The sequence below is a fragment of the Podarcis bocagei genome (genome assembly GCF_964188305.1).
Source record: "Podarcis bocagei genome assembly, chromosome: 5".
NCBI lineage: Eukaryota > Metazoa > Chordata > Lepidosauria > Squamata > Lacertidae > Podarcis > Podarcis bocagei.
The window spans coordinates 78,388,274-78,415,902 of NC_138129.1; the positions used below are offsets into that span (position 1 = coordinate 78,388,274).

Genomic DNA, 27,629 nt, shown 5'->3' on the forward strand with positions numbered 1-27,629 from the left:
AAGGGTTGAATTCCACCTAGCACTGATGAGACCATTCGTTGGACTCAAGGATCTCTCTGTGCACAATGGAATGCTCTCCCCTTCTCCCCCCTCTTCTATAAGGCCCCTAAATCTGTTCTGGGATTCCCCTGACCCTCCAGAGCAGGTTCAGGGACAGCACAGAACATGGGAACGGGGAAATGAGAAGGGGGGTATTGGAAGAAAGGATCGGTGATCTGGGGCAGCCTGCAACAGCCAGGAGATGAGAGTCACAAGCAGGAGAAGCTGCAAGATTGGAGAGTGAAGAACAGGTGCAGGAGAAGGAAGGGGTAGGTCAGGCTAGTGTAGAGTCAACGGCTTCTACACCACCACCACCTGTCCCCATCTCTCCTGCTGCACTGTCTCCCAGGTCCAGGAAGGATTGAAAAGAGAGGAGCAGAAACAGGCTACATGTAGGTGGAGTCTTCACCTGCTTCCACACAGCTCGGGTGGGGGAGATACATAAGATGAAGTTGGAGGCAGGACCTCACTGATGCTGCAACTGTCAAGGAGCTGCCAACGAACCAGGTCATCCACAGGGCAGGCACACACAGAGAAGGCCCAGAATGCCTTCTTTTTTATTAGCAGAAAAACAACAATACAGCAATGTCCCTGTTGAAACAAAGCTCTATGCATGTCCCTCCCCTTTAGCCTCTCATTCTGGAAGGCTGCATCGAGGGGCGAGCTCCTCCTCTGGCCTGCTTGGCACATTGCTCAGCAACGTGCAGCAACCTCCTGGGGTGAGGGGTAAGAGGGGGGGCAGAGTCAGTAGGACTGGGACTGTGCATAGGCTGTGACTCTCGGTTTCCAAGGCCCTCCTTCTCCTGGACCCCCCTTGATCGCCCAAGTCTCCTGCTTCTATCAGCGCCCAACTCATCCCTTCTGCTGACTGCTCCTCAGTGTACCACCACCAGGCTCCAGGCTAAGATGTCACCTTTAGAGCCTTCCCTGGGGGGGGGGCTCTTGAGAGGCAGGCTCCCAGCAGTCTTCTTCATCCAGCCAATCCAAGCCATCCCTGGGGGGCTCTTGGGCTGGCGGCTCTCACCACTCCTCCACCCAGTGGTCCCTGACACTCATCCGGTGCACACCTGGGAGTAGTTGAGAGAAACGGAACTGATGGATAGGTGTTGTGCTGGTCCCGGGGGGGGGGGGTACTGTGTGGCGAGGTCCATGTCCAGTTCAGGGTGTGGTGTGGAGGCTGTCTGTCAAGGCTAAAGCGGGGCCCAAGGCAGGGAGTCAGGCAAGGTCAGGAACTCTGGCAGAAGAGCAGGACAGGGTGCAGGCAGGAACAGGTTACCAACAATGTTGCTCCCACAACCTGGGACTAGGGCTGACTGGCTTTTATCTGCCCCGAAGCATAGGGCGGCCCCAGTCCACAGGTGACTCGCCTCTCCTGGCCTGGAGGCGAGCACTCCTTCTGCAGGAACTTAGTTCCCTCCGCCTCTCTGCCCTGAGCCTCTGCAGCTCAGGTGAGGCTGGAGGGTTACCGGACCCAGAGGCAACCTCTTCTTCCCCTGATGGGGCTGAGAGTGGAGCACCTGCAGGCAATGGGTCCTCCATCAGGGGCCAGAGCAGACTCAGCTGGTGCCTGCACCTGAGGATCCAGCACAGGTGAGGACCCTTCAGGCTCAGGCCCCTGCCCCAGCTCAGCCGGCCCTGGAGGCGGGGACTCCTGTGCAGGCTGGGATTCCTCAGGTTCAGGCTCTGAGTCCGAATCCCAGGCCATCACAGGCGTACTTTTAACAATAAATTGTTAATTCCTGACTATGAATATCCCTTGCCTGACAACGCTATGACACCTCCCGAAAAACTAGAGTCACCATTGGGAGCAATCACTGCTGCCCAGAATCAAGAGCTTCCTCATGGATGACTATAAATTTTGTAAACACAGCAATGTGATAATCATTCTACACAGCCCAAAAGGTAATCTGATATAAACATGGTGATACTATGTACCGATGCCTGAAGTAGTTGCATAATTTCATTGCCAGGCCAATGTGAAATGAACACAGTAGGAAAGGAAGAAACTGGGGGGGGGGTCACAAAAGGAGCAAGTCGTTTGGGCTCAGCTCTTCTCTGATTTGCATAAGGAAAAGTGTGTGGAATGATGCAAGCTGAGTATTAGCCAAAAAATAATGAAATAAGGACTGTCCAGCCTGGTGGAAACTATTGCCTTTTCCCCAGATTTCAGTCAGACAGCAGAAGCCAAGGAGGAGCATAGGAACCTGTGGAGATGGACCTTCCTGCTAGGTGCACCACATGAGGGTGGAGATGGCCTGCAAAAGGAAGCCTGACCTTGTGGTCCTCTTGACATTTCTTTCCAGGAAACAACACTGTTGTGTACGAGGGTCATTCCCCCTAGCCTATTACACTTGTACTATTCTGTTCTGGGTTCTGTTCTTGAGAAGCACCAGGCTATTCTGCAGGATATGTCTAAAAAAAAGAGGGGGGAGGGGGATGTCCAACCAATTAAGCACTGGATTATTTTCTCCACATCTTTGATAAAGCACAGGCGGTGACCATTGCTGGAAAGAGCAACAGGGCTTAAATGAAGTTGAAAATTACTCGAAGTCACAACGTAGCTTGGGCACAAAGGCCTAACCTTCATGTTTTCACTGTGACATTTCATATCACAGATAACATTTCATATTGTGTTTCTGATGTATTGTTCCCCAGGCTCCCTGCTGCTATTCTTCAACTATGGGGATGACAGCGTGGAATGACATGCTTTGGACTCCTTCAGTAACAGTGTGCACGTATGTGTGTCCAAAGAGGTTGCTTAGTGGTTAAAAAACCCCAGAAAATCCCATCTATAAATGTATTTTTATACATTAGCCAATTTTAAGCAAGAGTTTGCTACTCCAACAATGCCCACAACATTCCCAGAAGCTTCTGAGGGAAGGCATAAGATCCTTGATAGTTCACTGAATAAAAAGGAAATCACTATATACTTTGTAAAATTTAATGTAACGTTAAATCAGCCACTTTTATTATGAAACGAATTACTTTCTCTCTTTTACACACAGAACTTCCCCCTTTCTCCTATACAACTAAGCATACTCATATACTTCCTAAAATAAAAAATAAACCACCTACAATTTGGTAGTTATAATTTTCCTTGGTCCATGTTTTTCTTTTTGGGGGAAGGGCTCCCTAAAAGGTAGTACTATTTTAGGGAAGAAAGTTTAACAAAAGAGTAGGTTTTGAGATTTCCACAATCCCAGTCGATGATGATCCCTGAAATAGGGTTGCCATATTGGCAAATGTTATGTACTGAAGTTCTCATGCTGGGCCAGCAGGGGGATACTGTAGATAGTTTTCACTCAGGTCCACATATGCAAATAGGGGGTTGAAAGTGACGTTCAGTGATTGGATAGTTACAGAAAATGGTTACAGTTGCGTTGTAGTGGAGCTCTATATAAGCAGGCTGGCTGAACCCTTCAGTTCAGTTCTGTTCTGGCCTGTGAATAAACAAGAGCTGTTTGAAGAATTGCTGTGTCATCTGATATGCTCACCCACAACTTAACAGCAAAGTTGTTTAGTTTTGCCCAAAGCTTTTTTATTGTGCAAAATCCCATTACAAAATGACGTTTTTGAGCTATTTTAATGAAAAATTGGCAAAACCATCCATCCAGACTTCCCTAGACATTTGGGCCAATTTCTGCTCAGACACTGCTACAAACCCCAATATTCTGGCTATGTCCGGGAAATATGGCAACCCTACCTGAAACTTCAGATAAGAGCTACACCTGTTTAAACGTTCCATACTTGCTAGTAGTTGCTGGGTAATGCTTCAATTTCGCCACAGAGCTATTGCACTTTGAAGGAAATTCAGCGTACACACTTTGCTACATATTTCTTTGTAAAGAACAAAAAGGACACCATCCATTCTGCGTAACACCTTCACTTCAAGAAAAACAACCCTTGAGCCGTGCTGAATTTACACATCGAACCTGATATTTAAATCAAGCCTGGATCAAATACCACATGAACTGCCTCTGGCTCATCTGAACTATTCCGCTTTTTGCAAATGCCCCATTTCGATGAACTGCAATCCTTTCCTCCTCCCCAACTTTTATATATATAGAGAGAGAGAGACAAGTTCCTCAAGATGGCCCCCAAATTCTGACTGAGATACCAACTTGAATGAGGCTGTTGCTTAGCAACACTTCTCTTTTTTTGTTCAAATTACATTTTTAAAATCCAGTATGTGCTGGATGTGAATAGAAGCTGAAAATGAGGAGCTCTTAAATTTTTTGCTAATGCTATCAAAGCGCCCCAACAAAAAAACAAAAAAAAGGTTGAGAAGTACGATTGTTAAGGGTGGTTTTCCTACCCGCCACCCACCCACTTCTACGATACCTCAGATGAGAATCTCATTTATATAGCAATAATCTCCCTGCAATTTCAGGTCCTATATATTCCTCAGGAGTTTTGAAAAGAAAATAAATGATCGCCCAGTTTCTATGCTACTGAGACCATCCAATACAGCAATGGGCTTCCTTACTATTCATCTCCTGCCAATTCCATGTTCTCTTCTACACATACTTCTCTTCGTAGTCTCCTTTTTCCCTCTCTGATTTTCTTATAGCACTGTCAAAACCAGTATAGAAGGAAGAGTCTGATTCAAAGCCCCAAAGGCCACTCCTACTCTTGATTCCAGTGGTCTCTGAAAAAGAATCTGTTATGTTGGATGAGTTTCGGTTAGTAAGGCTCGAGGCCAGAGAGGTGATTAATGCCTCCTTTGCCCGAGCAGGGGGTCCCTGTCTGCTTGAAGGAGGCAATGGTTAAAATAAAATAAAAAACCTCCTCAAGAAATTCCCTGGATTTGGAAAATCTAAGTAATGATCGGCCAGTTGCTAATTGCAGCTTCTTGGGAAAGGTTCTTGAGCTGGTGGTTGCAGACCAGAACCAGGCACTCTTGGGAAAAAACTGATTTTCTAGATCTACAGTAGAACCTCTACTTACGACCGCCTCTACTTGGGCCCGATCCAAGTTGCGACCGCGGCAAACCCGGAAGTAAATACCGGGTTTGCCATGATTCGCACACATGCAGAAGTGGCATCTGCCATTTGTCCATGCGCAGAAGCGCGCAGCCACCAAATGCACCTGCGCACAATGGAGCTTCTACCAGGAAACTGACTTACAGACGGACCTCCGGAACTGATTCCGTCCATAAGTAGAGGTTCCACTGTATTGGTTTGGGAGCCAGCAAATGCTAAGCATGCACATGGGTGGTATTCAACTAAGCTTTACTCAGTCGCATTGAAATTAATGGACCTGACTTATTTATATTTTCTTGAACACTGTTCTGATTATTTTATGGAAGGACAGCAAAATTATTTCTTCGGATTTCAGGAAGTTGCCAATCTTTCTGACATTTTCTACATTTAAATTTATTCACAGACAACATGCTTTTGAGTCACTATCTCTTTTGCCGTATCTGGAAGCAGTTGGTGATCTCTGAGTTTTGTTTAGTTGGTTATTTGAAATACTGATTATTGTCTTTTCAAGGGCTGCGTGTTTTGAGAGAAAAGATGTTTAAAATGCATGCTGAAATGTGAATTTTTAAACTGATTTTTAAAAATAAAAATGCAGTTTAATTTGGAAAAGGGGGAGGATAGACTTGTGGAACAACACCGTGAAAGCAACACAGATCAAAAATTGGATGATGCACCCATTATTAACTGAGGGTGCCAGAGAATTCTGTCAGAAATGGAAATGGGAGGAGAAATTGCCACAATTTGCATGTGTTTTCAGGGCCAGGAATAGAAATTACGTAAGTGAATATGAGCAGTAGTTGAAATCATGCTTCTTCTTCCACAAATGTTACCGAAATAGTTGTTACCGAATTTTCTGCATGGCTTTAGATGCTTCCCTTTTATTGAAATGCATTGAAGTTAATGGTATTGATTTCTTCCTCCATGGATAGTGAGAAAAATAATATAGGTTTTATTGGAAGCAGAATGAACCCCCTCCCCCCCCCAACATCCCTATTCCTAAGTGGAGTACAAGGTTTGGTTAGAGATGCATCTAAGCTATATTGTCCCATTCTACCCACTGACATAAAATCCAAAGTCGTTGAGGTTTTGGGGCAAAATTGTGCTATTTATATTCACTGCCGACAACTGGAGACAGATGACATTTTCAGTTAGACTTGGGGATTGCCATCTGCTCTCCATTTCTAGAAATTATGCCTTTGAACGCAAAGATTTTCCCTACAGCTCTCTGAGGCACAACAATATAGGCCCCTCTCAGCATTGAAGCCTGTATTGCAGACCCTCCAAGTGTCCCTATTTTCAAGGACAGTCCTGGATTTACAGAAGCCATTCTGGTTTCTGATTTGATCCCGGAAAGTCCCACTTTTCCTTAGGATGTTCCTATTTTCATTGGAGGACTGTTGGAGGGTATGGAGTTATGAAACCTCTGAGTCAAGGAGATAAGTAACTATACAACCTATAGATGACATCTGAAGGCAGCCCCATATAGGGAAGGTTTTTTTAATGTTTTATTGTGTTTTTATATATGTTGGGAGCCACCACAGTGGCTGGGGAACCCAGTCAGATGGGTGGGATATAAAAAATAAAATTATTATTATTATTATTATTATTATTATTATTATTATTATTATTATTATTGAATAGGACGTCCCTATTTTCATCAGAGAAATGTTGTAGGGTATGGTATTGTCACACAAAATCTGGCCTTGGCTTTTAAGTTCATCATGGGGCAGGGAGATTGGTTTAGCAAAATACAAAACGAGAGAAAGCCATATGAGAGGATCAGTCTATTGTGGCAGGTATTAATTTAGAGGTGAGAAGAGCTATGAAAAAAGATGATGTTACAGGTCAGAGGGAACAGGAGAGCCTTTTCTGTAGGCCAATTACAAGCATTTCCTGCTTTCTGTGTCATCCTGCTGCATGTAAAACTAGGAGACTCCATGTAAACACTTCATTATTTTCTAGAACTCCTTCTTTGACCTTTTTAATCTCTGACAGGCTCCGAGTGCCTTTTAGGATGAATCTTTAGAGTTAACACCTCAACTTCAGGCGGTAGGAATCTTTAGACGGAGAATATTAACTTTACTAGCAAACAATGGCAGAGACTCAGCCAGCTTGGATTCCATGGCAAACAGAACCTGCTGGAAATTCCCTCTTTTATAAAATGGTTAAATATATGGGAGACTTGTGCTCCTTTCCCTCAAGGCTAGTGGCATAACCGGATCTGGGAGGAAATTAACTAGAACCAATGAACAATAATGAATGGGGTTTCTTCGGCTATGTTCGAAGTAAGAGGAAGAACAAGCAAGTGGTAGGTCCTCTGTATGGTGAACATGGAGAAATGCTCTTGGGTGACAGAGAAAAGGCGGAACTACTCAACACCTAGTTTGCCTCTATCTTCACCCAAAAAGAAAGCAATACCCAACCTGGTGATAAGAGATTAATTGATGTAAGGCGGGATCTGCAGCCCAAGATAGGAAAAGAGGTAGTAAGGGAACACCCAGCTACTTTAAATGAATTCAAATCTCCAAAGCCTGATGGGCAATATCCAAGGGTACTAAAGGAGATTGCTGGTGTAATTTCAGAGCCTTTGTTACCTTTGAGAATTCTTGGAGAACAGGTGTCTACAGACTAGAGGCAGGCAAATATTGTCCCCCTCTCCAAAAATGGGAAAAAGGAAGACCCAGATAACTACCGACTGGTGAGCTTGACATCGATACCAGGGAAGGTCTTAGAACAGATAATTCAACAGTCGGTCTGTGAACATTTAGAAAAGGATGCATGATTACTAAGACCCAGCATGGGTTTCTCAAAAATATGTCATGCCAGACCAACCTAATTTATTTTTTTCGATGGAATTACAAACTTGGTGGATCAGGGAAATGCTGTGGACATAGTGTATCTTGATTTCAGTAAGGCTTTTGACAAAGTACCCCATTATATTCTTGTGGGGAAGCTGGTAAAATATGGGTTGAATGAGGTAGGTGGATTGTGGCTGGTTGACTGACCAAACCCAAAGAGCACTCATTAATGGTTCCTCGTCATCCTGGGGAAAATGGAGTGCCACAGGGTTCTGTCCTGGGCCCGTTGTTGTTCAACGTCTTTATAAATGAATTGGATGACGGAATTGAGGGGATGCTTATCCAATTTGCAGGTGACACCAAACTGAGAGGGGTAGCTAATGCTGCAGAAAACAGAATCAGAATTCAAGATAACCTTAACAGATTGGAGAACTGGGTGCAAGCTAACAAAATGTATTTCAGTAGGGACAAATGCAAGGTTCTGCACTTAGGCTGGAAGAACCAGATGCACAAATATAGGGTGAGGGACATTTGGCTTACAGCAGTACAAGTGAAAAGGATCGAGGGGTCTTGGTGGACCACAAGCTTCACATGAGTCAACAGTGTAATGCAGCAACAAAAAAAGCTACCGTATTTTTTGCCCTATAGGACGCACTTTTTCCCCTCCAAAAATGAAGGGGAAATGTGTGTGCGTCCTATGGGGCGAACGCAGGCTTTCGCTGAAGCCTGGAGAGCGAGAGGGGTCGGTGCGCACCGACCCCTCTTGCTCTCCAGGCTTCAGGAAGCTCTGCGCAACCCTCGGGAGACCAGCTCCGAGGGTTGCGCAGAGCTGCCTGCAGTCCCGGGATCAGTGCAGCTCTGCGCGGCCACTGGGAGCGTGGCGCGAAGTCCCGCCCAGCTCCGGATGGCCGCGCAGAGCTGCCTGCAGTCCCCGGCTCAGCGCAGCTCTGCGCGGCCATCAAGAGCGGGGCGGGACTTCGCGCCCCGCTCCCGATGGCCGTGCAGAGCTGCCTGCAGTCCCGGGATCAGCGCAGCTCTGCGCGGCCACTGGGAGCCGGGCGCGAAGTCCCGCCCCGCTCTCGATGGCCGAGCAGAACTGCCTGCAGTCCCGGGCTCAGCGCAGCTCTGCGCGGCCACCGGGAGCGGGGCGCGAAGTCCCGCCCCGCTCCGGATAGCCGCGCAGAGCTGCCTGCAGTCCCGGGCTCAGCGCAGCTCTGCGCGGCCACCGGGAGCCGGGCACAAAGTCCCGCCCCGCTCCAGATGGCCGCGCAGAGCTGCCTGCAGTCCCGGGATCAGCGCAGCTCTGCGCGGCCATCGGGAGTGGGGCGCGAAATCCCGCCCAGCTCCGGATGGCCGCGCAGAGCTGCCTGCAGTCCCCGGCTCAGCGCAGCTCTGCGCGGCCACCGGGAGCCGGGCGCAAAGTCCCGCCCCACTCCTGATGGCCGCGCAGAGCTGCCTGCAGTCCCGGGATCAACGCACTTCTCCCCATAGCCAGCCCCACAAGCTCGGGGGACAGCGGGGAGGCAGAGCGCGCCTTCCCGCTGTTCCCCGACCTGGTTCTTCCAGCCCCGCCCCGCACCTGGGGGGGAAATAAAAAAAATTTTCTTTATTTCCCCCCCCCCAAAAAAAAAAAAACCACTGGGTGCGTCCTATGGGCCGGAGCGTCCTATGGGGCGCAAAATACGGTAATGCTTTTCTAGGCTGCAACAACAGAAGTATAGTCTCCAGATCAAGGGAAGTAATAGTTCCACTCTATTCTGCCTAAGCCAGGCCACATTTGGAATACTGTGTCCAGTTCTGGGCACCACAATTTAAGAAGGATGTTGACAAGCTGGAACATGTGAAAAGAAGGGCAACCAAGATGACCAAGGGTTTCGAAACAAAACTTTATGAGGAGCACTTGAAGGAGCTGGGTATGTTTAGCCTGGAAAAGAGGAGACTGAGAGGAGATATGATAGCCGTCTTCAAATATCTCAAGGGCTGTCACATGGAGGAGGGCGCATGCTTGTTTTCTCCTGCTCTGGAGGATAGGACTCGAACCAATGGCTCCAAGTTGCAAGAAAGGAGATTCCGACTAAACATTCAGAAAAACTTTCTAACAGTAAGAGCTGTTCAGCAGTGGAACAGACTCCCATGAGAGGTGGTGGACTCTCCTTCCTTGGTGGTTTTTAAACAGAGGCCATCTGTCATGGATGCTTTAGCTGAGATCCCTGTATTGCAGGGGGTTGGACTAGATGCGCCTTGGGGTCCTTTCCAACTCTAAGATTCCATGATTCTATTATCATCATCATCATGCAGCAAATGCCACAAGTATTAACGAGAAAGGAACAATGATCAGTTCTCAGTCCTTTCTGCAATGGCATCTGTTCCCCCAAGAGATGTGCATTTGCTGAGAACGGCCAAGCTGTTTATCCCCGCCGCTTCTCCTGCCCCTTTTCAGCGAGAAGTACAGGGCAGGACAGGAAGCCAGGACATAGCTGGGAATGAAAGCTTTCAATCAGATGAGAGGAGCAGAGAGGAACGGATGCTTTTCACAGGGGGAGCTCAGTCAGATTCCAGTTGCAAGAGTGCAAGGTCTTTCCAGGGCTGTCTGCATTCTTTCATCATCATTAAAGCTCTGTGATTATATGCTTTTGATTTTAAAATTACACAATACAAAATCCAAGCGATAAGAGTGTAATTTAGAACAAAGGAAGGCAGAGGAAAAGCTATAATTAAAGATACACACAAATGCTAAAAACACTGCATAGAAAAACACTGTAGCAAGGCACAAATTCATGTAATGTGAGCGGGAGAGGGCATGTAACAGACGGGTGCCCTTAATATGAAGCTCTGAATTTCACAAGCATGTTCCATACTATGTTGCCGTTGCTATGGTAACTACCTTTATTTTCTGAATCTGTACAGATGTGTACAATTCATGAACTTACGGCCTGTGAATTATTGCTTTCTGGGGGGGGAGGGGAGTATCAATAACTTATGAAGCTTTTTTTTTTAAGGAAATCACTTCTCGATTCCTCTGAGGGGTGTGGGGCAATTGTACCTGTTTAAAGACAACAGAGATCAGAAATCTGCATGCAGGCTGCAGAGGAGAAAGTGAAATGAAGATAGTTAAGTAAAATTACCGCAGCTGCAATTCTACACACACCTGGAGTAAGTGCCAGGGAATTCAGTGTGAATTACTTCCGAGTAGACATGTATAGGATTGGGCAGCCTGCATTCTATTACATTTCATAGGACTGTTGGTCATCCTACTGGGGAAAGTAGAAAAACAAAGATGAAAGAACTATAGTTTAAACACGAACAAATGCATTTGTTGCAAGAAAGCTAACTATCAGAGTCATGTCACATGAAATGCTATTTGCAGCAGAAACATTAACTAGTGATTTTTGTTTTTAAAATGTGCAAAACCTGTTAGGAAAAAATATTGTTTTTTTAAATGCACACACACACACACACACACACACACAATTACACATTGATTGAGGGCAGAACTCAGCCAGGTTAAGCCTATTAAAATCCCACAGGGAGATCTTAAGTGTGTGCTTAACTCTTTCATTTAAAGTGTTTATATATGGCTGGGTCAGGCCCTTGGTGCGTTTTGTGACATTGTTTGCAAAAAAAAAAAGCAAAGCCTTTTAAAGGAAATCCCTTGGTATTTCAACTACATGTTCTACCTGCGCTTAAGGGGAGGGGAGTGTAGAATTTGTTTTGGTGTGTGTGTGAGAGTGTCAGTGTGTGTGTGTGTGTATGTGTGTGAGAGAGAGAGAGAGAGAGAGAGAGAGAGAGAGAGAGAGAGAGAGAGAGTCTAAAATCCACATGTGAATATTTGAATGCTCATTTCAGCAAATATCCCATTAGGTTTAATGGAAATCTAGGCTTAGGAAAAGAAATTATTACAGTGTATAAATAGATGGAAATCACAGATATGCAGTAAAAATCTGTACCAAAATTAAGTTGGTGGGGGAAATGTCAAAACGTATAATTTGCTTTTGTAGGGCTTTAAAAAAAAACCCACGCATGCAGCTTCCAAACACAATCCTGCCAAAGTTAAAAACTTTTTTTAAAGTCCCATTGGTTTTTATAGCAAATTAAACCACAAGGTTTGTTCTTTCCTGTGGGAACTCATGGGATTCTAAAGTGCATAACTTGGTGGAAGTGTGCCCAAAATGTGTGTGTTTTTTAGAGAAAAGTAGCAAAATATTTTGTAGCAGAATGCATTTAAACAAAAAACCCAAAATACTCTGGGCACATTCCATCAAACATTAGTGTGCAATATTCACTTCACTGTGTTTATGTTGGCTGTCTGTGCAACTCAAAAGAAATTTGACACCAGCAGTAACTTCCCCATCATATAATGTTTTGAGGGTCAGTTCAGAGCATCAGTTTCCCCTTATTCACGCAATACATTTGAATTGCTGCAGGGTCAAATCAATATAGCAAATTCTATTTGTACATGCAAGTATTCAAGGAGAAGCCTCTCACCCTGAAACGCCACACTTCTGGGTCAGGACTTCTAGAGCGGCACCCCATGAGCCACTGGGTGGAAATGTTGTCCTTGCATTGTGTGGACATGGAAGTGCTTTCATAAGGAGGGATAGAGACTGCTACCAATGTACTCTCAAAGGCTAGATTTTTGGTAGCTTCCCAGTCCATCATAGACTGGAGTCAAGCAGACAACTTTAATTCAAGCACCTAGATTGGGAGCTAAAGATCTTGGAAAGTAGGTCCGTACCCCAAAATGGTTCTGAGCTTGGTTTCTTTACACAAACAGCTTCCCTTGCTGTGCTCAGATATGGCAACCCTCTTTTGATGCTGATGGGCTTTAAAAAGCAGTGTCGGCACTCCAGACTTTTAGTATTTTGCAGAAGGGATCTCAGCACCTCCCAGATTTTTAGGTTTGTGCAACTGGAGCAGATTCTAGTGATCTGATGCCCTAGTGCAAAAAAGGAAGCCAAATGTGGATTCACGCTATCCCAAAGCAAATATGAGCTTCAAAAGAGGCTTTTCCCTCCCCCCTAGAGGAGTGTAGCAGGGGGAGAAAAGGGTTAAAATTCCACTCTGTGTCCACTGCAATTTTAATCATTTTCAGCCAACCCCACCCCAGATGCTATTTGCATTTAAAAAACAGCAACTGCCCATGAAATGCAACAACATATTGTGGTTTGGCCCTAATTTTGTCATGGATTTAGGCCCTCGTATTCCAGGGATTAAATACACACTTAGGAGGTAAACAGCTGGGGAAATGAAAGAGAGAGTAAGTTTTAATGGTGGAATAAGGAGACGGTGGTGAAGACAGGGGGGGTTCTGTCATAGTTTGACGAAGACTGTTACATTCGTCACTGATATTATTACAAATCATAACTGTGTGTTATTTATTCAAGTCATTATTAGAAAGATATAAGTTATCGCTTACTGCCAATTCCATCAAGGGCAAAGAATACTGTTGGTAAGAAGATTTCTTCCTTTCTGCCTTGCTGTTTCTGCAAGAATTACATAAATTACATTTAAGTCATTGGATAATTATGAACTTTCTTCTCCTTTATATTTATATGGAATATTGATTGAATTGCACACTGTGCTTTTACAATAAAGTGCTCTCTCCCTTTTTTTAACGTTGGTTCCTTTGTTCATCCAAAAGGAAACTGACAGTTATCCTTTTATAAGCTATTCTAAGAACATTTTCCCTTCTTTGAAACTGATTGATGCACTCTTTTAAATGTTCCTGCAAATATCTTTTGAATTTAAGTTTCTGCATAATGTAATAAGATAAAAAGAATTCTATACTTCAACAAGAGACATTACAAAGCAACCGGAGACATTATCAAGAGCATTAACAACCTCCTAATAGCAATAAAACCTTTTAACTGTCTGATGTTGAACATGCTCCCACCAAACCACCACATATTATGGTAATTGGCTCCAATTTCTGAATCTTTCATTGCAAAGTTACAAGTGAGGTAGGAACTGAGAAGTAAACCTAAATCCACAGCCTCGCCAGTTTATCCCTACCCACCTAACTCGTTCCTTCCCTACAAACCACACACCATTATAATGTTGTTTATGATGTGTGGGATCAGCACACATCTGTCTTCAGGCAGCAGCACTCCTGCCCTGTTGCAGAAGCTGTTATACAACATTTCGTTCTCCGAATGAGTTCTAAAAATAATTCACGTTTTTTTCCTCGTCAAAATCTATCATAACACCTCCAGTTGTTGCCTGCTGATCATCATTGGAAAAGGAAACTTTTACGCTATTTTTGTTATCAATTTTCTGTATTTAACCTTCCTTCTAACCGAGCCAAAGTTTAGTTTCCAGTTTGAGGCTCTGCTAATTGCATGAAGAGAAGTAGCACAAGAGCAGAATGGTTTTTTAAAAAATAAAATAAAAAAATCTGCAAAGTTTGTTCAACCCTATGAAAGCACATGAAAAAGCAGGGATTTCTTGTTTGAAGGCAAAATGAGGTTTAATGGCAATGTCAGCACAAACACTTAACCTTGGGTTTACTTCCCATTTAATGCTGCGAATTCAGATAAATTGTCTATTGTGCAGCAAAGTTCTTTAGAGCCTGACAACTGCACACTGGTTACTTGACTCTCCTCTTAGTGTTGCTGATCTAGCAGCATCTAGCTTTCTAGATGTCTTCATTGCTTTACTATAATGGTCAGTTTCACGTGTGATACATGGTTTGATTACTGAACAGCTCATGACTTGCAGCTGCAAACTGACTCCCCTTGAAAAGCACTGAGGTTTGAGGTGCCACGAGAAGATCTGACCGTTCTCGCTGCAATGCAAAGTCTGCTTTAGGATTATAAAATTTCTGTTTCACTTCTCAGTTTTAAAAGTCCCAAAGTCATTTACTACCAAGAAGAGAAAATATTGTGATCAAATCACGGAAGCGAATGCAGAACACATTTAACAATATAATGTCACTCGTAGCACCCAAATGTCCAGGAAAACCAAAATGTGTTTACCTGGCAACAAAATGATGACAAGGTTTGGGTCAGGCGGGCCTCCCTTGGGAGTGCATTCCATAATGGGGGGGCTGCTACAGAGAAGACCCTTTCTCTCATCGCCATTTCCAGATTTCCCTCAGAGGTGCCATGTTGGGAAAAACTAGCCCATTTGGGGTGACTCATCCACATATGAGGAGCACAAGTTGATGAGCATGAATGTTCAAACCAGCCCTCCATCAGATTTGGGCTAAAGTGTTTGAGGTGCTAAGAAAGAAAGCACAAAGGAAGACTAAGTGGAGTAATTATTTCAAAGCAAAGAATATACATACAGTGGTACCTCGGGTTAAAAACTTAATTCGTTCTGGAGGTCCGTTCTTAACCTGAAACTGTTCTTAACCCGAAGCACCTCTTTAGCTAATGGGGCCTCCTGCTGCCGCTGCACCACCTACGTGCAATTTCTGTTCTCATCCTGAAGCAAAGTTCTTAACCCGAGGTACTATTTCTGGGTTAGTGGAGTCAGTAACTTGAAGCATCTGTAACCTAAGGTACCACTGTACTGTTGATACATCATCACTCAGATCCAAATTAAAAATGGGACGCGGGTGACGCTGTGGGGTAAACCACTGAGCTTCTTGGGCTTGCTGATCAGAAGGTCAGCGGTTCAAATCCCCACAACGGGGTGAGCTCCCGTTGCTCGGTCCCAGCTCCTGGCAACTAAGCAGTTCGAAAGCACGTCAAAGTGCAAGTAGATAAATAGGTACTGCTCCGGCAGGAAGGTAAATGGCGTTTCCGTGCACTGCTCTGGTTCGCCAGAAGCAGCTTAGTCATGCTGGCCACATGACCCAGAAAAACAGTCTGCGGACAAATGCCGGCTCCCTCAGTCAGTAAAGCGAGATGAGCACCACAACCCCAGAGTCGTTTGCGACTGGACTTAACTGTCAGGGGTCCTTTACCTTCACCTTTTTAGGGCTGTATAAACAGTTCTCTTCATTCCTGCTTCTGGATTCCGGAACTGTTTCTGGATTCCCAGCTCCCATCATCCCTGACTTTTGGCCCTGCTGGTTGGAGCTGGTGGAGTCCAACAATATCCGGGGAGCCACAGGTCCCCCACATCTGAGGAAGTGCTGAACGTATCCATATTTTACACCCACAGAGACCCCTACGCAGGGAGCAAGACTCTTCTAGCAACAAACTGGAGAAGACAATGTTCTGGGGTTTTAAAATTGGCCACAACTTCATTGATTCCAGATGTAGGTAGGATTTGGCTCGGCATTGCATGTAAATTCCTCTCAGCCTCCCTGGAATGAACAGGGTCGAGGCTAGGATAATTAGTCATCCACATCACACTCGGATCGCAAGCCTCTGAAGGCAGCTCTACACCTTGGCTTTGGACAGAGATTTCCATCTAGACCCATCTACCGGGGTTCCCTGTGAACACACACTCTTCTGAGGTACCATATGTTTCCTTAACTTCTTATGAGGGGAGCAGAGGTGGACTTTGGTAATACGGTGCCCTCAGCAAGGACAAAATTTGGCACCACCCTAAATCCAGCACTGAGGGGAGAACTTCTGTATTCTGGGAAGCCACAGATATGAAAAATGACGGGCAGCAGCATCTAAGTGGGTTTGTTCTTCACACCTAGATCATGCCACCATTGATGCTACTCTGCAGCTTCCTAAGCAAAATGACGAATTCCATGTGGCTACAAAGGAATTATACACATACTTCTTCCTTAAAGGGGATTCTGTATTTTGAGAGTGAAATTCCCAGATTGCTAAGTATTCAGCAGATTTGAGGGGATTCCTAACCTGCAGATGCAATCAATAAATCAGCGGGGTGGGGAGAAAGGACCATATTCCGTACGTTTCCAAAATTGAGAAGGTAAACAATCCCTTCACTACAAATGGCTCCTGTAAAAATTTACATCAGGTGAATGTGGTTCACCCCCCCCAAAAAAAAAAGCCACCCTTGGGAGTCTTGCAAGTCTAATGAGGCCCAGGGCCCAGAGGTTCCCCGCCAGTACTGTAAATTAAATGCTGCAGCCCATTAACACTCTCATTATTAAGATTCTTTAAAGAGAGCCTTTGCAGTGCTCCAGCAGCTTGGTATACAATTAAGAGATAGCTCTTGTCATGAGCCCAAACATTGTCAGAGCTTACAATTAACTGACCTCTTTGCAACCGCTCCTGAGGAAATAACAAAGCTTAAGAAAAGGGAAAATCGCACAGTTTGTAGAGTGCCATTACTCAGATATTCTGTGTGCATGTGTGTTGCTTGCTAGTAGCAGCTGTGGCAACAATATTAACTATTACGCGTTTGTTGTTCTTTTAAAAAACACCTCTGTATTAAACATATCCAAGTCACACTTGGTAATGAGCGCGGCTTTATTTTCAATAAAATGAAACGGTATTTTGAGTTGCTACAGATTGATTTTCTATAGTCATTCGAATGAAATACGCACCATGTTTTTTCCTTGCTGGCAGTTAGCCTTATCCAATGGGCTCAGATCTCTTGGATTTGTAAAATACTCTTCATACGTTATAAAGCCCTGGATGCAGAGCTGAAGGAAGAACAAGAGGAGGAAGAAGAGGAGGAGCAGGAGGAAGAAGATGAAGAAGAAGCAGTCAAAAATAATTGGTGTCAAGTTATCTTTAATATTACTGTATTACATTGTTCACCAGCGTACAGGCACTTTCTATTCACTTCGAGTTACAAAGTGCAAGCTGTCTTCAGTAGTGTCATTATAATTAATTTCATGGTGGCGTTTTGAAAGCCCAAACTTTACAACGCACACACACACACAAAAGTCAAAGCCATTGCATGCCTTTTATAAGTAAGCAGCAGTAAAGTCACACACACAAAAACACCTTCACAAGCCAGGTAGCAATCTTTAATATATACCCAAGATTAAATCATATTGAGGGAGGCTTTTTAAGAAATAAATAAAGAAGGGGGGAAGAATAAGGACTGGCGTTATTTTTCTCCTGTAAACACAATAAGGTGCAGATTATAGATAAAACCGAACATGGGCTAAGCCTTTAAAAACAGCTTGTCGGCTTTATCATGCAAGTTTAAGTCACGGTATTAGTGCCTTAGACTTTTTAAAAAGACGTCATGGGAGGCACTTTGAAATTAATTAAAAGCCTGCATTCATTTGTTTGGGAAAGATAAACTTTATTCATGGGGAAATAACCCTGACACACTTCCCTGCCCGCCATAGTTTTCAAGCAAAAATTAGACACTGCCAGTAATATCTTAGTATTCCTTTTCCTTGGGGTATGACATACAGCTATACAGGGTATGAAGATTTCTGAAAGAAGTATTTATTACTGGTACATCCAAAAGATTTCATGTATTGCATCAGAAAGGCTTGATCGACACCAGAATGATCTGTCAGTTTGTTCTTCTAATTTTTTTTTAATAATATATATTATTATTATTTTTAAAGGTGCTTGCTTCGGAAGTTCAACAGCAGCCCCTAGTGGAAGCCAGGAGTACTGCTGCTCTGGTCCTTTTCAATACAAACCCACCCCGCAGACCCTGGCAGCTTGCAAAAACCAATGGCAATTGTGAAACCAAGTACCCTAGAGAGACTGCATTAAAAAGGCAAATTTTGCTTGTGCGCTGGCTGTGGCCTGCATGAACCGCTGCTGCTGGCATGTCACAGTCAGAATGCGACCTCCAGGACATTGAAAACGCTGGCCTTTGTCATGGTAATCATTGCAAATTTCAGCCGCTGTCACTCCGAGGGGGGAGCAGGAGAGAGACACAGCCAACAATATACATCTGTCTGGACTGTCACATTCATTTTATGCATGAAGTCTAATAATTACCCACTGAATAATACCAGGGGGTGGAGGTGGGGGGGAGCAGGGAGGGAAGCACTTCGGAATAATGTTCAGCGTGGCTTAAGTCAAAGCAAGAAACAGCACAAGCATGAGCCTATTATGAACCTTTGCTGCACACCTATTATTATGATGAGTTCTGCCTTACATTCTCGCAAACGGAAGACACAAAACAACCCTTGTGTGGAGGGGGAAAGTTTGTTTGAGCCTCTCACACCCCTGAACGGCAGGTCACAGCAGCATTCAAAAGCTGTGAGAGTTGTGGCAGCAGAAGTTACCCTATCTCCTTCGCTACTTACATTGCAGCCATTTATTTGTTTTTAAAGGTCTCATAGATGGAGAAAAAAAATCCTCGCCAGCTCCGGTTAACTGACTGGAATTCCATATTGTTCATTAAGACACTGGAGTAACTATAGATGCTCCACGGGCAAAAACAGAGTTCTGTTTTTGGAATGTTAATTGGAGATGCCATGTGTCCTCTTTTCCCAGGACACGTCCTCTTTTGCATCGGTATGTAAAATGAGAGTCGTCACAGCAATCCATAGTTAAAAGTAGAAGTCGGCAAATGTGTCCTCTTTTTTGCTCTTCAAAATATGGCAAGCCTAGAGTCCATTTTAGAGGGGGGTGAGGGGGAATTGACTTCTTTGGCAGTTACTGCTTCTTGTCTTCACAAGTCCACTTGGTTTTTCAAGGTAAGCGATGGTGGGTGGCAACAAAAGAATGTCTCTATCCAGAGTTATGAAATGTGCTTACCGGTATTTTTGTAGGTGAATGAAGTTGCACCTATTGCTTTTAGTCAAAGGTCTTTTAAAAATAAATGATAAACAGACAGACAGACAGATATACAGTGGTACCTCTGGTTACGAACTTAATTTGTTCCGGAGGTCTGTTCTTAACCTGAATCCGTTCTTAACCTGAGGTACCACTTTAGCTAATGGGGCCTCCCACTGCTGCCACCACCGCACGATTTCTGTTCTCATCCTGAGGTAAAGTTCTTAACCTGAGGTACTACTTCCGGGTTAGCGGAGTCTGTAGCCCAAAGTGTTTGTAATCCGAGGTGTTTGTAACCCGAGGTACCACTGTAGATGATAAAGTAGTAACCATAAACCTTGTTTAATGGCATCTGGTAGATGCAAGTCTTTGAATTTCTGTCTGTATTCTCCTTGGTTTTGGGTCCTCTCTGAACTCTTCCCAATGGAGGAAAAGGAAAGATGGTGCCACTGGTGAAGATACAGGCCTACCGCTCTTTGACAAGAACACTTATGTCTTTATTCCCACCCCCAATAAATACTTTGGCATGGAACTAAAGAATAGGAACCAATCCATTCAGTCAAGTGTTCCCTCAGCTTAAGACTGAAGTGACAAAGCCTGCAAAAGTTTAACACCTCAGTAAGAACTACTCCAGGCCGGCCCTACTATTAAACAGAATGTGGTGACTGTCTCAGGCGGCAAATTCTGGGTTGCATCCTCCAGAGCCCTCTGTTGGATGACAGAGGTGTGAGTGCAAGCACTGAAGAATTAGTTTACAGTCCAGTCGATTTCTGTACATGAAACGGGGGGCAGCCATCTTGTTTGTCCTTCACTTCAGGCTGCAAAATGTATTTGTCCTGTCCTGGAACCACCTCAGTCTTCTCTGCCAAATACAAGCTGTGAGTTGTCTGAGAAGCACTGCCACATTGCATGTATGTTCTGTGTAGGGATGGGTGTCTATTTCGGTTTCTCTCAGTTTCTCATTTTTCCAGTCTTAAATTCAGTTCTCCACATTTCCACATCTTCTCAGATTTTTTCAAAAGTATTTGTGAAAACTCATCCACATTTCTCTGTATATACACATTTCTCTGATGTACATATTTTAACAAAGCAATTTTGCCTAATACAACAAATTTTGTACATTGCTTTCATAAATATATGGATTTGATGCAAACTTTACCCTAGTATATCCATTTCTGCACATATCGATTGTCCAGGGAAGTGCATTGCAAATCTCAGAGGAAATGTGGATTTCAGAGGATGGATGTATTTCGGTTCACACATTGTTTCGGAAATTGTGAATTATGTAGGTTCGCCTTTAAATGTGAAATGAATTGAATGTTTTCCCCACCCCTGGTTCTATGTGTAATGCTTAGGACATCACCAGTGCTCAGCTGGAGCTAAATAGTAATAGCAATGTTACAAAAGCTATGTTATTTGGGGGGGAAATGAACATTAAACATTTCCCTATATAGCTACAGCTGAAGAAGGAGGGAAACAATCTAATTTTCATATGCATTCAATATAAAAGAAATGCACAGGGGGTGAAAGCAAAGAGATATGAAAGAGAACTCAATGGGATTCAATATCTGAAGTTATAAATGTCTGGATAGTTCTGCTACATCAACACTGGGAGAAGGAAAAGTAGCTGGATTGTAGTGCTCCTAATAACACCATCTAAAGCTTGTGTTACCTGGGGATTAGATGAATGAGGGTGGAGGGGAATAGAGTTGCTGAATGTAAGCTAAACAGACAACTAAAAAGGCTAAGTTCCATAGTCAGAATTTCAAACATCATTTTTCTTCAACTGGCTAAAGTATCAAAACTGTTAAAGTCTCACTTAGTATCATAGCATCCATCACAGACAATTTGAAGCAAAGCAATTATTTGTGATCTCTTCGTACATTCATGTTATTCTTCAGTCCTTCCACTATTTGAATACTTTCTTGCTCCAGCACTGATAACAGCGAAAAAGTCCCAGCAGGGAACTCCAAACCTCCAAATCTGTCTATCAATTACTGAAATTTGCCCGTTTGAGCCCAAACATAATTTCTTTTCAGGCAGGGGAAATGCTGCAGTGGTACAGGGAGGTAGGCAAAAATGAATGAATTTGTAGCATAAAAACAGAAGTTTTGTTCACATACAAAATAATTAATGTTAATTTAACAAACTTGCCATGCACCTGTGGATTAAGGCAAGAATCTAAAGAATCTCACAACTTAGCTCTGCATGCCTGAGTCAGGTTTGGATTTGGGTTTCTTGAATGGCAGCCCACTATGCCTGAAGGCCAACCTAAGGAAAGTTTTGAAAGAAGTTTGTGATGTAACACTGTGTGTATGAGAGAGAGAGATGGGCATCCACAGGGAGGCATATTCCCTGGATTCCCAGCTTTCTATATTTTCTTCTGTTTACATAAATCTCTACCCTTGTGGAACCTGAATTGTGTGGCAAGAAGTGCCCGCATTCTTCTCGTTATTTATTTTGTCAGCAACCAGCCTCCTCTACCTTCCTTTGGTTTTAGCCAATGAATATGTCATAGAAATGATTTGACATTTAGAGAAGCAGATCTAGATAGGCAGACAAGGAGACAACTAGAGTGGCACACCCACAATCTAGGGAAGGCACTTCCTGATTCCTTTTCAAGCCTTTTATAATAGGTCCTCTTTTTCCAGGACACATCCTCTTTTTCATGGGTAGAGTCGTCATAGCGATCCATAGTTAAAAGTAGAAGTCGGCAAATATATCCTCTTTTTTGCTCTTCTAAATATGGCAACCCTATTTGCACCCCAAAAAAAGAAGAAGCAGAAATGATGGGTAGTTCATTATATTTTTCTGGATACCCATAGTGTGCATATTGGTTTGTGTATGTCGTTCAATGAAGCCAAAAATCTCAGTGGCCTACCTAAAGTAACTTTTGGGTCCCAGCCTGATTGGTCCCAGACCAGAGAGATTATCACATAGCACTTCTCTTTTTCCCTGGCAAATGCCCAGAACTGTCAACTCTCACATGCTCAGAGGCATGAGGGTACCTGGATCTTCCTTGCCCATCCCTACATATCCAGAGTTATACAGAATTGGCGGGTGGCGCTGTGGTCTAAACTACTGAGCCTCTTGGGCTTGCCGATCAGAAGGTCAGCGGTTTGAATCCCCACAAGGGAGTGAGTTTCCGTTGCTCTGTCCCAGCTCCTGCCAACCTAGCAGTTCAAAAGCACACCAATGCAAGTAGATAAATAGGTACTGCTGTGGCAGGAAGGTAAATGGTGTTTCCGTGCACTCTGGTTTCTGTCACGGTGTTCCATTGTGCCAGAAGTGGTTTAGTCATGCTGGCCACATAACCCGGAAAGCTGTCTGTGGACAAACACCCGCTCCCTTGGCCTGAAAGCGAGATGAGCGCCGCAACTCCAGAGTCGTCTTTGACTGGACTTAACCGTCCAGGGGTCCTTTACCTTTTTATATAGAATTGGTAGGAGTTTCCCCAAATACGTGGTTCAGGTTTCCTTCCCCCACACAGTGGCTCATTGCCGCATGCAGACACAAAACCAACAGAACAAATTATACAGACAGAAAGAGGCAGATTTTTGTGCATGGGCAAAGACTGAGCAAATCTGTACATTACAAGGATTGCCCTCTTTCTTGCGTATTCCATCATAAAAGTGCATCATCTGAGTGAATTTGATAGGTATGCTCGTTTATGACATCACACTGTGACTCGTATCAGTTTTAGAAAATGTTATTGTCAAGTCTTAATCCAACAAATTTTCAATAGCCCAGTTATTCTCCGCTAGATAAAAATTTAGTACAGGGAAAATCATAAAGGGATTTCAAAGAACTGCAAGTTTGGAAGTATTTCTTTAAAAATGTCACCACTAATCTCTGCAAATCGACAACAGAATTTAATAAAAGTTCATCAACATTAATTGCCACACTCTTGAATAACTTTTGCATGTAATTATTACAAATCTAAAAAGACATTGCCTCGGGTTCAATATCTTTTGGGATCATCTGCTCTGTATGTTATCAAAGCTAACGGAAGATACAGCAGCATAAATTAATCTTGCTCCAAAAGTAAAGGAAATTGATGTTGTATAGTGCAATTGGAGTGGAATTTCACTCATCCTAAATCACAGTGGAGATCATGGTACTCCAATGATTTGTAAATTGCACTTGGGAAACCCTGAGGTTCCTTGGAAGCTTATTTCTCAATTAGGATGATAATATTGAACAAGACAGTTTGCCCATCACTACGGATTTTCCCATGCAATATGCAGGCATTATAGCATCATCGTTTTTTTAAAAAAAATAAACCAGATCAACTTATGTATATGCATGTGTGAATCAATCCAAAGTGAAGGGCATGGGAACCAGGTAGCAATAAAGGGTGTGGTGAGGTGGATGCAGAGAGACAGGAAGCCCTGGACAGCAATCTAAGACTGCAGGCAGTGTTGAACTTGAGGCTCAGTTGTTCAGACAGACAAGGGCATGTGTGTGGGAAGGTCATAAAATCACAGTACTGTAGCTTGTTCCAGGTCACCTGACTCCACACCAGCCCTTCCTCTCAAGGTACCTATCTTTCTTTGAAGCATAGTGGCAGCACACCAGGCAATGGTGCTGACTTAAGAAATATATGAACAGCTTGGCTGGATCAGACCAACGGCCTCTCGAGTCCAGCATTCCATTTCCCACAGTGACCAACCAGATGCCTATTTGAGCCCAAAAGCATAACGTGAGGGCAATAGCCCTCTCCTGCAGTTATTCCCTGGCAACTAACATTCATGCACTGGTAATCCTTGTTGTTGGCCAATGGCCAGCTCCAGTGACATTTGACACCACAGAAAATTGTGGGGAGCAGTGAACATACAAGCACATACAATAGAGCAGCTTCATGGCTGATGGATGGAATATATTTTGCTTCACAGTTCAGCTTTACAGTTCCTTTGATACTTCAGGCCTACATGTCACATGCAAGTGTGTACAGGCAGTGGACATTTCGTGTGTGTTCAACTGGCGTGTGGCCGCTGGCCCACACACTATTTTGGGGCCCCGGGAGGGGTGTGTGGCATGGCAGGCTTATGTGTGCACTGATGATGTGCACGATGACCCGGAACAAGACCCCCATGCAAACAGTTGCCTGTATAACGGTAGCCCAATGGCCCATTTAAAACAGGAAGTGACACTGCCAATCCAAGACATGTTGCTGCCTGAGACAAGATGGCGGCCCCGTTGCCTCATTCCGTGTGCAGAAACTTTTTGGACTGGCAGCTGAACACTGTTGACAGGACTGTTCACTGCACTTGTGGGCAGACAAGTAGCCGAAAGAACAAAGGGAAGGCCACATGGTACAGACAGGAGGAACAGCAAGGGACATGCTGCTGTTGCCCCCAACATCTTCTCTCTATGGTGATTACCTCACATCATCTAACGGTAGAACCGGCTCTGCTTCCAGTGGAGCAGAGAAGCCATGAGGTGACGGTAAGCTTAGAACTTTCCCTACGCACTATTTTCACATTCCAAATTGGCCACTCCCCAAGGCTGCTCTCTGTATCACAGGACTTTAAATACATATACATTAGGCCGAGAGCCGATCAAGTATCTCTTCCTCCGGGTGATTCTCTGCTTCCAGTGATCTAAATGAGCCTTGGGGCTACTGTTACATGCATTTTTCTGTAACATGTACTTTGGACCTTATTCTACATGAAAGACTGACGTTCATTTGCAGATTCAGCCAGGGTGTCTGGGTTGTAGCTCAGCCCTTTGGCTCCAAGGAAGGCAAATGTGTCTGTCTGTATGTTCCCTCAGCCCTCTTGCTCACAGTGCTTTCTCCCCGGAGTTTATTTGCATGAATAACGGCAAGCACTGATATAGGCTTTCAGGGTATTAGACCAAACCTGTAAATGAATGCATTGGTTCATCACAATTCATTAATCAAGACTGTGCTGGATTTAACAGACAGCAGATTATTAGACACCAAATTATACAGACTGGGAGTGGCGGGGGGAGAGTTCCCAGAGGGTCATATGTAATGTGAATGGTTTTGCATAAAACTATAAACCCCTATTAAATTAAAGACACACAAAAATTATGTTCACTGCTTATCTAAAGTAATTTTTTTTAAAGGGATGTTACACTAATTTACTTCTTAACTGGTCCTGGTTACACTGCAAAGGGCTAAAGGTTAAATGCAATGTTTCCTTTGATGCTTGGCTAAGCAACTCATACTAACATACCCTTATAGAGGTGAAGAAATTAATGAAATTACTACTGTAATTCATTGCTAATGGAAAATCGTCAATGCATTAAGCCAAGAGTTCAAACAAATTCTCTGTAGACCCCAAGACCTAACCCTATGACTCAGACTATTAGACTCACAACTCTTTTTTCGAGTTCTCTCAACTGGGGATCATGAGATGAAATTGTCACGTAATTCCACAAAGTTTGCAAATTGTTGACCTTGGTAGCTGAGGTCTCCCCACGAGCAAGCACAGGGGAGGGGATCAAACTTTTAATTTCCACCTCCATTCAGAATACTCCCCCAAATTACCAGACGGGAAGAAGAAAGCAGTCAACCCAGAAAATAGTCAACACTCTGAATATTGCAATTTGTGGGTTAATATCATGACAACCAAGTAGAGATGAACTGCTGGACAAAAACTACATATTCGTATCAAATTGTAGAACACAAAGCATACTGACCTTTCAATATTTTTTCTAAGTACCTTGCAACCATGTTTGGGGACCAAAAGAGCTTTGTGTTTGGCATTTATAAACACCAAGGAAAGTGAAGCAAGCCTGCAAGCTATTTGCCGAGGTTGTCAGTGCATCCATTGGGTAGAAGTTCTAAATATTAATGGGTGTGAATGCATTTCGGACGACTTGATTGCTTCCCAGTGGGAAGGAGGACATATGCCCAGTCCAGGAGTCTTAGACCCACCAAACAGAAATGCGGGATGGGGGACTCTTGTGGTCTATTTTAATGGGGGACAGTCAGGAAAGCATGGTTGCTGCTTTCTTCCCACTGGAGACAAAGCCTCACGTCAGTGTACCCTTCCCAAGCAGAATGGAGATTTTGGAGCCAAGATGCTTAGAAAAAAATTTAAATTGTGGCAGCACCAAGTTATAGGGAAGCATTTTCCCCTCCTCCTCCTCCTGCTGCCTGGTTCTTTCGGGGAAGCACCCAGAGTCTGCAATCATTATAATTCTCAAAGACTGGAGAATTGGTTCTGATTGAAGTGAGGACCACTTTAACATCAAAACCCAGCTCCCTTGCACCATTAAAAATTATTAATGTTAAGGCTTATCGTGTCCCTTAATTATATAAAACTCTACAAGGAATAACAACCTGTAAATTTACTATGCAAATGCTCTTAATTTATGACAGATTGCTACTTCAAATACAAGTATTAAGTCACTATTAGATTTGTTTAGGTAATGCACTAATATGCATCACTGAGGTCTTAGATTTCTAAGTAGCAATAGTGTTTGTTAGATGCAAATAAGGATTACTTTAATTAAAACACCATCCCCAGCATCTCAGAAGATTTATTCCAAATCTTTATATAGGGCAGATTCATTATCTTTCTGCAGTTAATAAAAAATACAGCCTTCTTTGGTTACATTTTAGAATTTAGCATTGATTACTATTTTGTTACTAGAAATAAGATACTAATGTCTTTTAATGCAAGCCAAAAGCAATTTTGTCAGCCCAATTAAAATACTATTGAACAGTGGCTAAAGAAACTTTAATTTCTGCATAATTATATAGTGGGTAAATGTTTTTGGTATATATATTTTAAGCATATTAAGCAGCAGAAAGCATACACACCTATTATATTTAGCTAGATCGGCCACTTCCAAAAGAGATAACTGAAGGACTGGAGAGAACAGGTTGATGTTGGGTGGGTGGGTGAGATAGAGAGAGACACAGACAGACAGACAGACAGACAGACAGACAGACAGACACAGAGAGACACAGAGATGGACTGGTTAGACACAGAGAAATGGTGGGAGGAACCAGCTAAGGAACCACCGCCAAGGAACATAGAGCCCAGGGAGTGGTGGTGGGACAATGATGAGTGGTCAGGGAGAAGAGGGAGAAGCAGAAAAAGACTAGGAGGAGGAGGTGTCAGAAGCTGAAAAGGAAACAGGGCTTAGTGAGCTGGGAGAGTCGGTGGCAGAAAGACGTTCAAAATCAGAGGCAAGGCTGGAGCAGGAGGGAGGGACGAGGGAGGCCAAGAGGCAGAGATGAGTCAGGCTGGTGAAGA

The 27,629-nt window shown here is 43.7% G+C and overlaps 1 protein-coding gene across 1 annotated transcript in view; it reads right to left on the bottom strand.

The window, feature by feature from the left end:
* LOC308586916 (uncharacterized protein) overlaps positions 1-27,150 on the bottom strand; it is a 49,389-nt gene extending 22,239 nt beyond the window's left edge. The window contains exons 1-4 of the mRNA XM_081194118.1: positions 19,730-27,150; positions 17,238-17,336; positions 14,794-15,039; positions 13,236-13,302 (exon numbers count right to left, since the gene is read on the bottom strand). Of these exons, the coding sequence (XP_081050244.1) occupies positions 13,236-13,302; positions 14,794-15,039; positions 17,238-17,336; positions 19,730-19,744 (427 nt within the window). The 5' untranslated portion in view covers positions 19,745-27,150. The remainder of the gene's footprint in view (positions 1-13,235; positions 13,303-14,793; positions 15,040-17,237; positions 17,337-19,729) is intronic.
* Between the last annotated feature and the right edge of the window lie 479 nt (positions 27,151-27,629).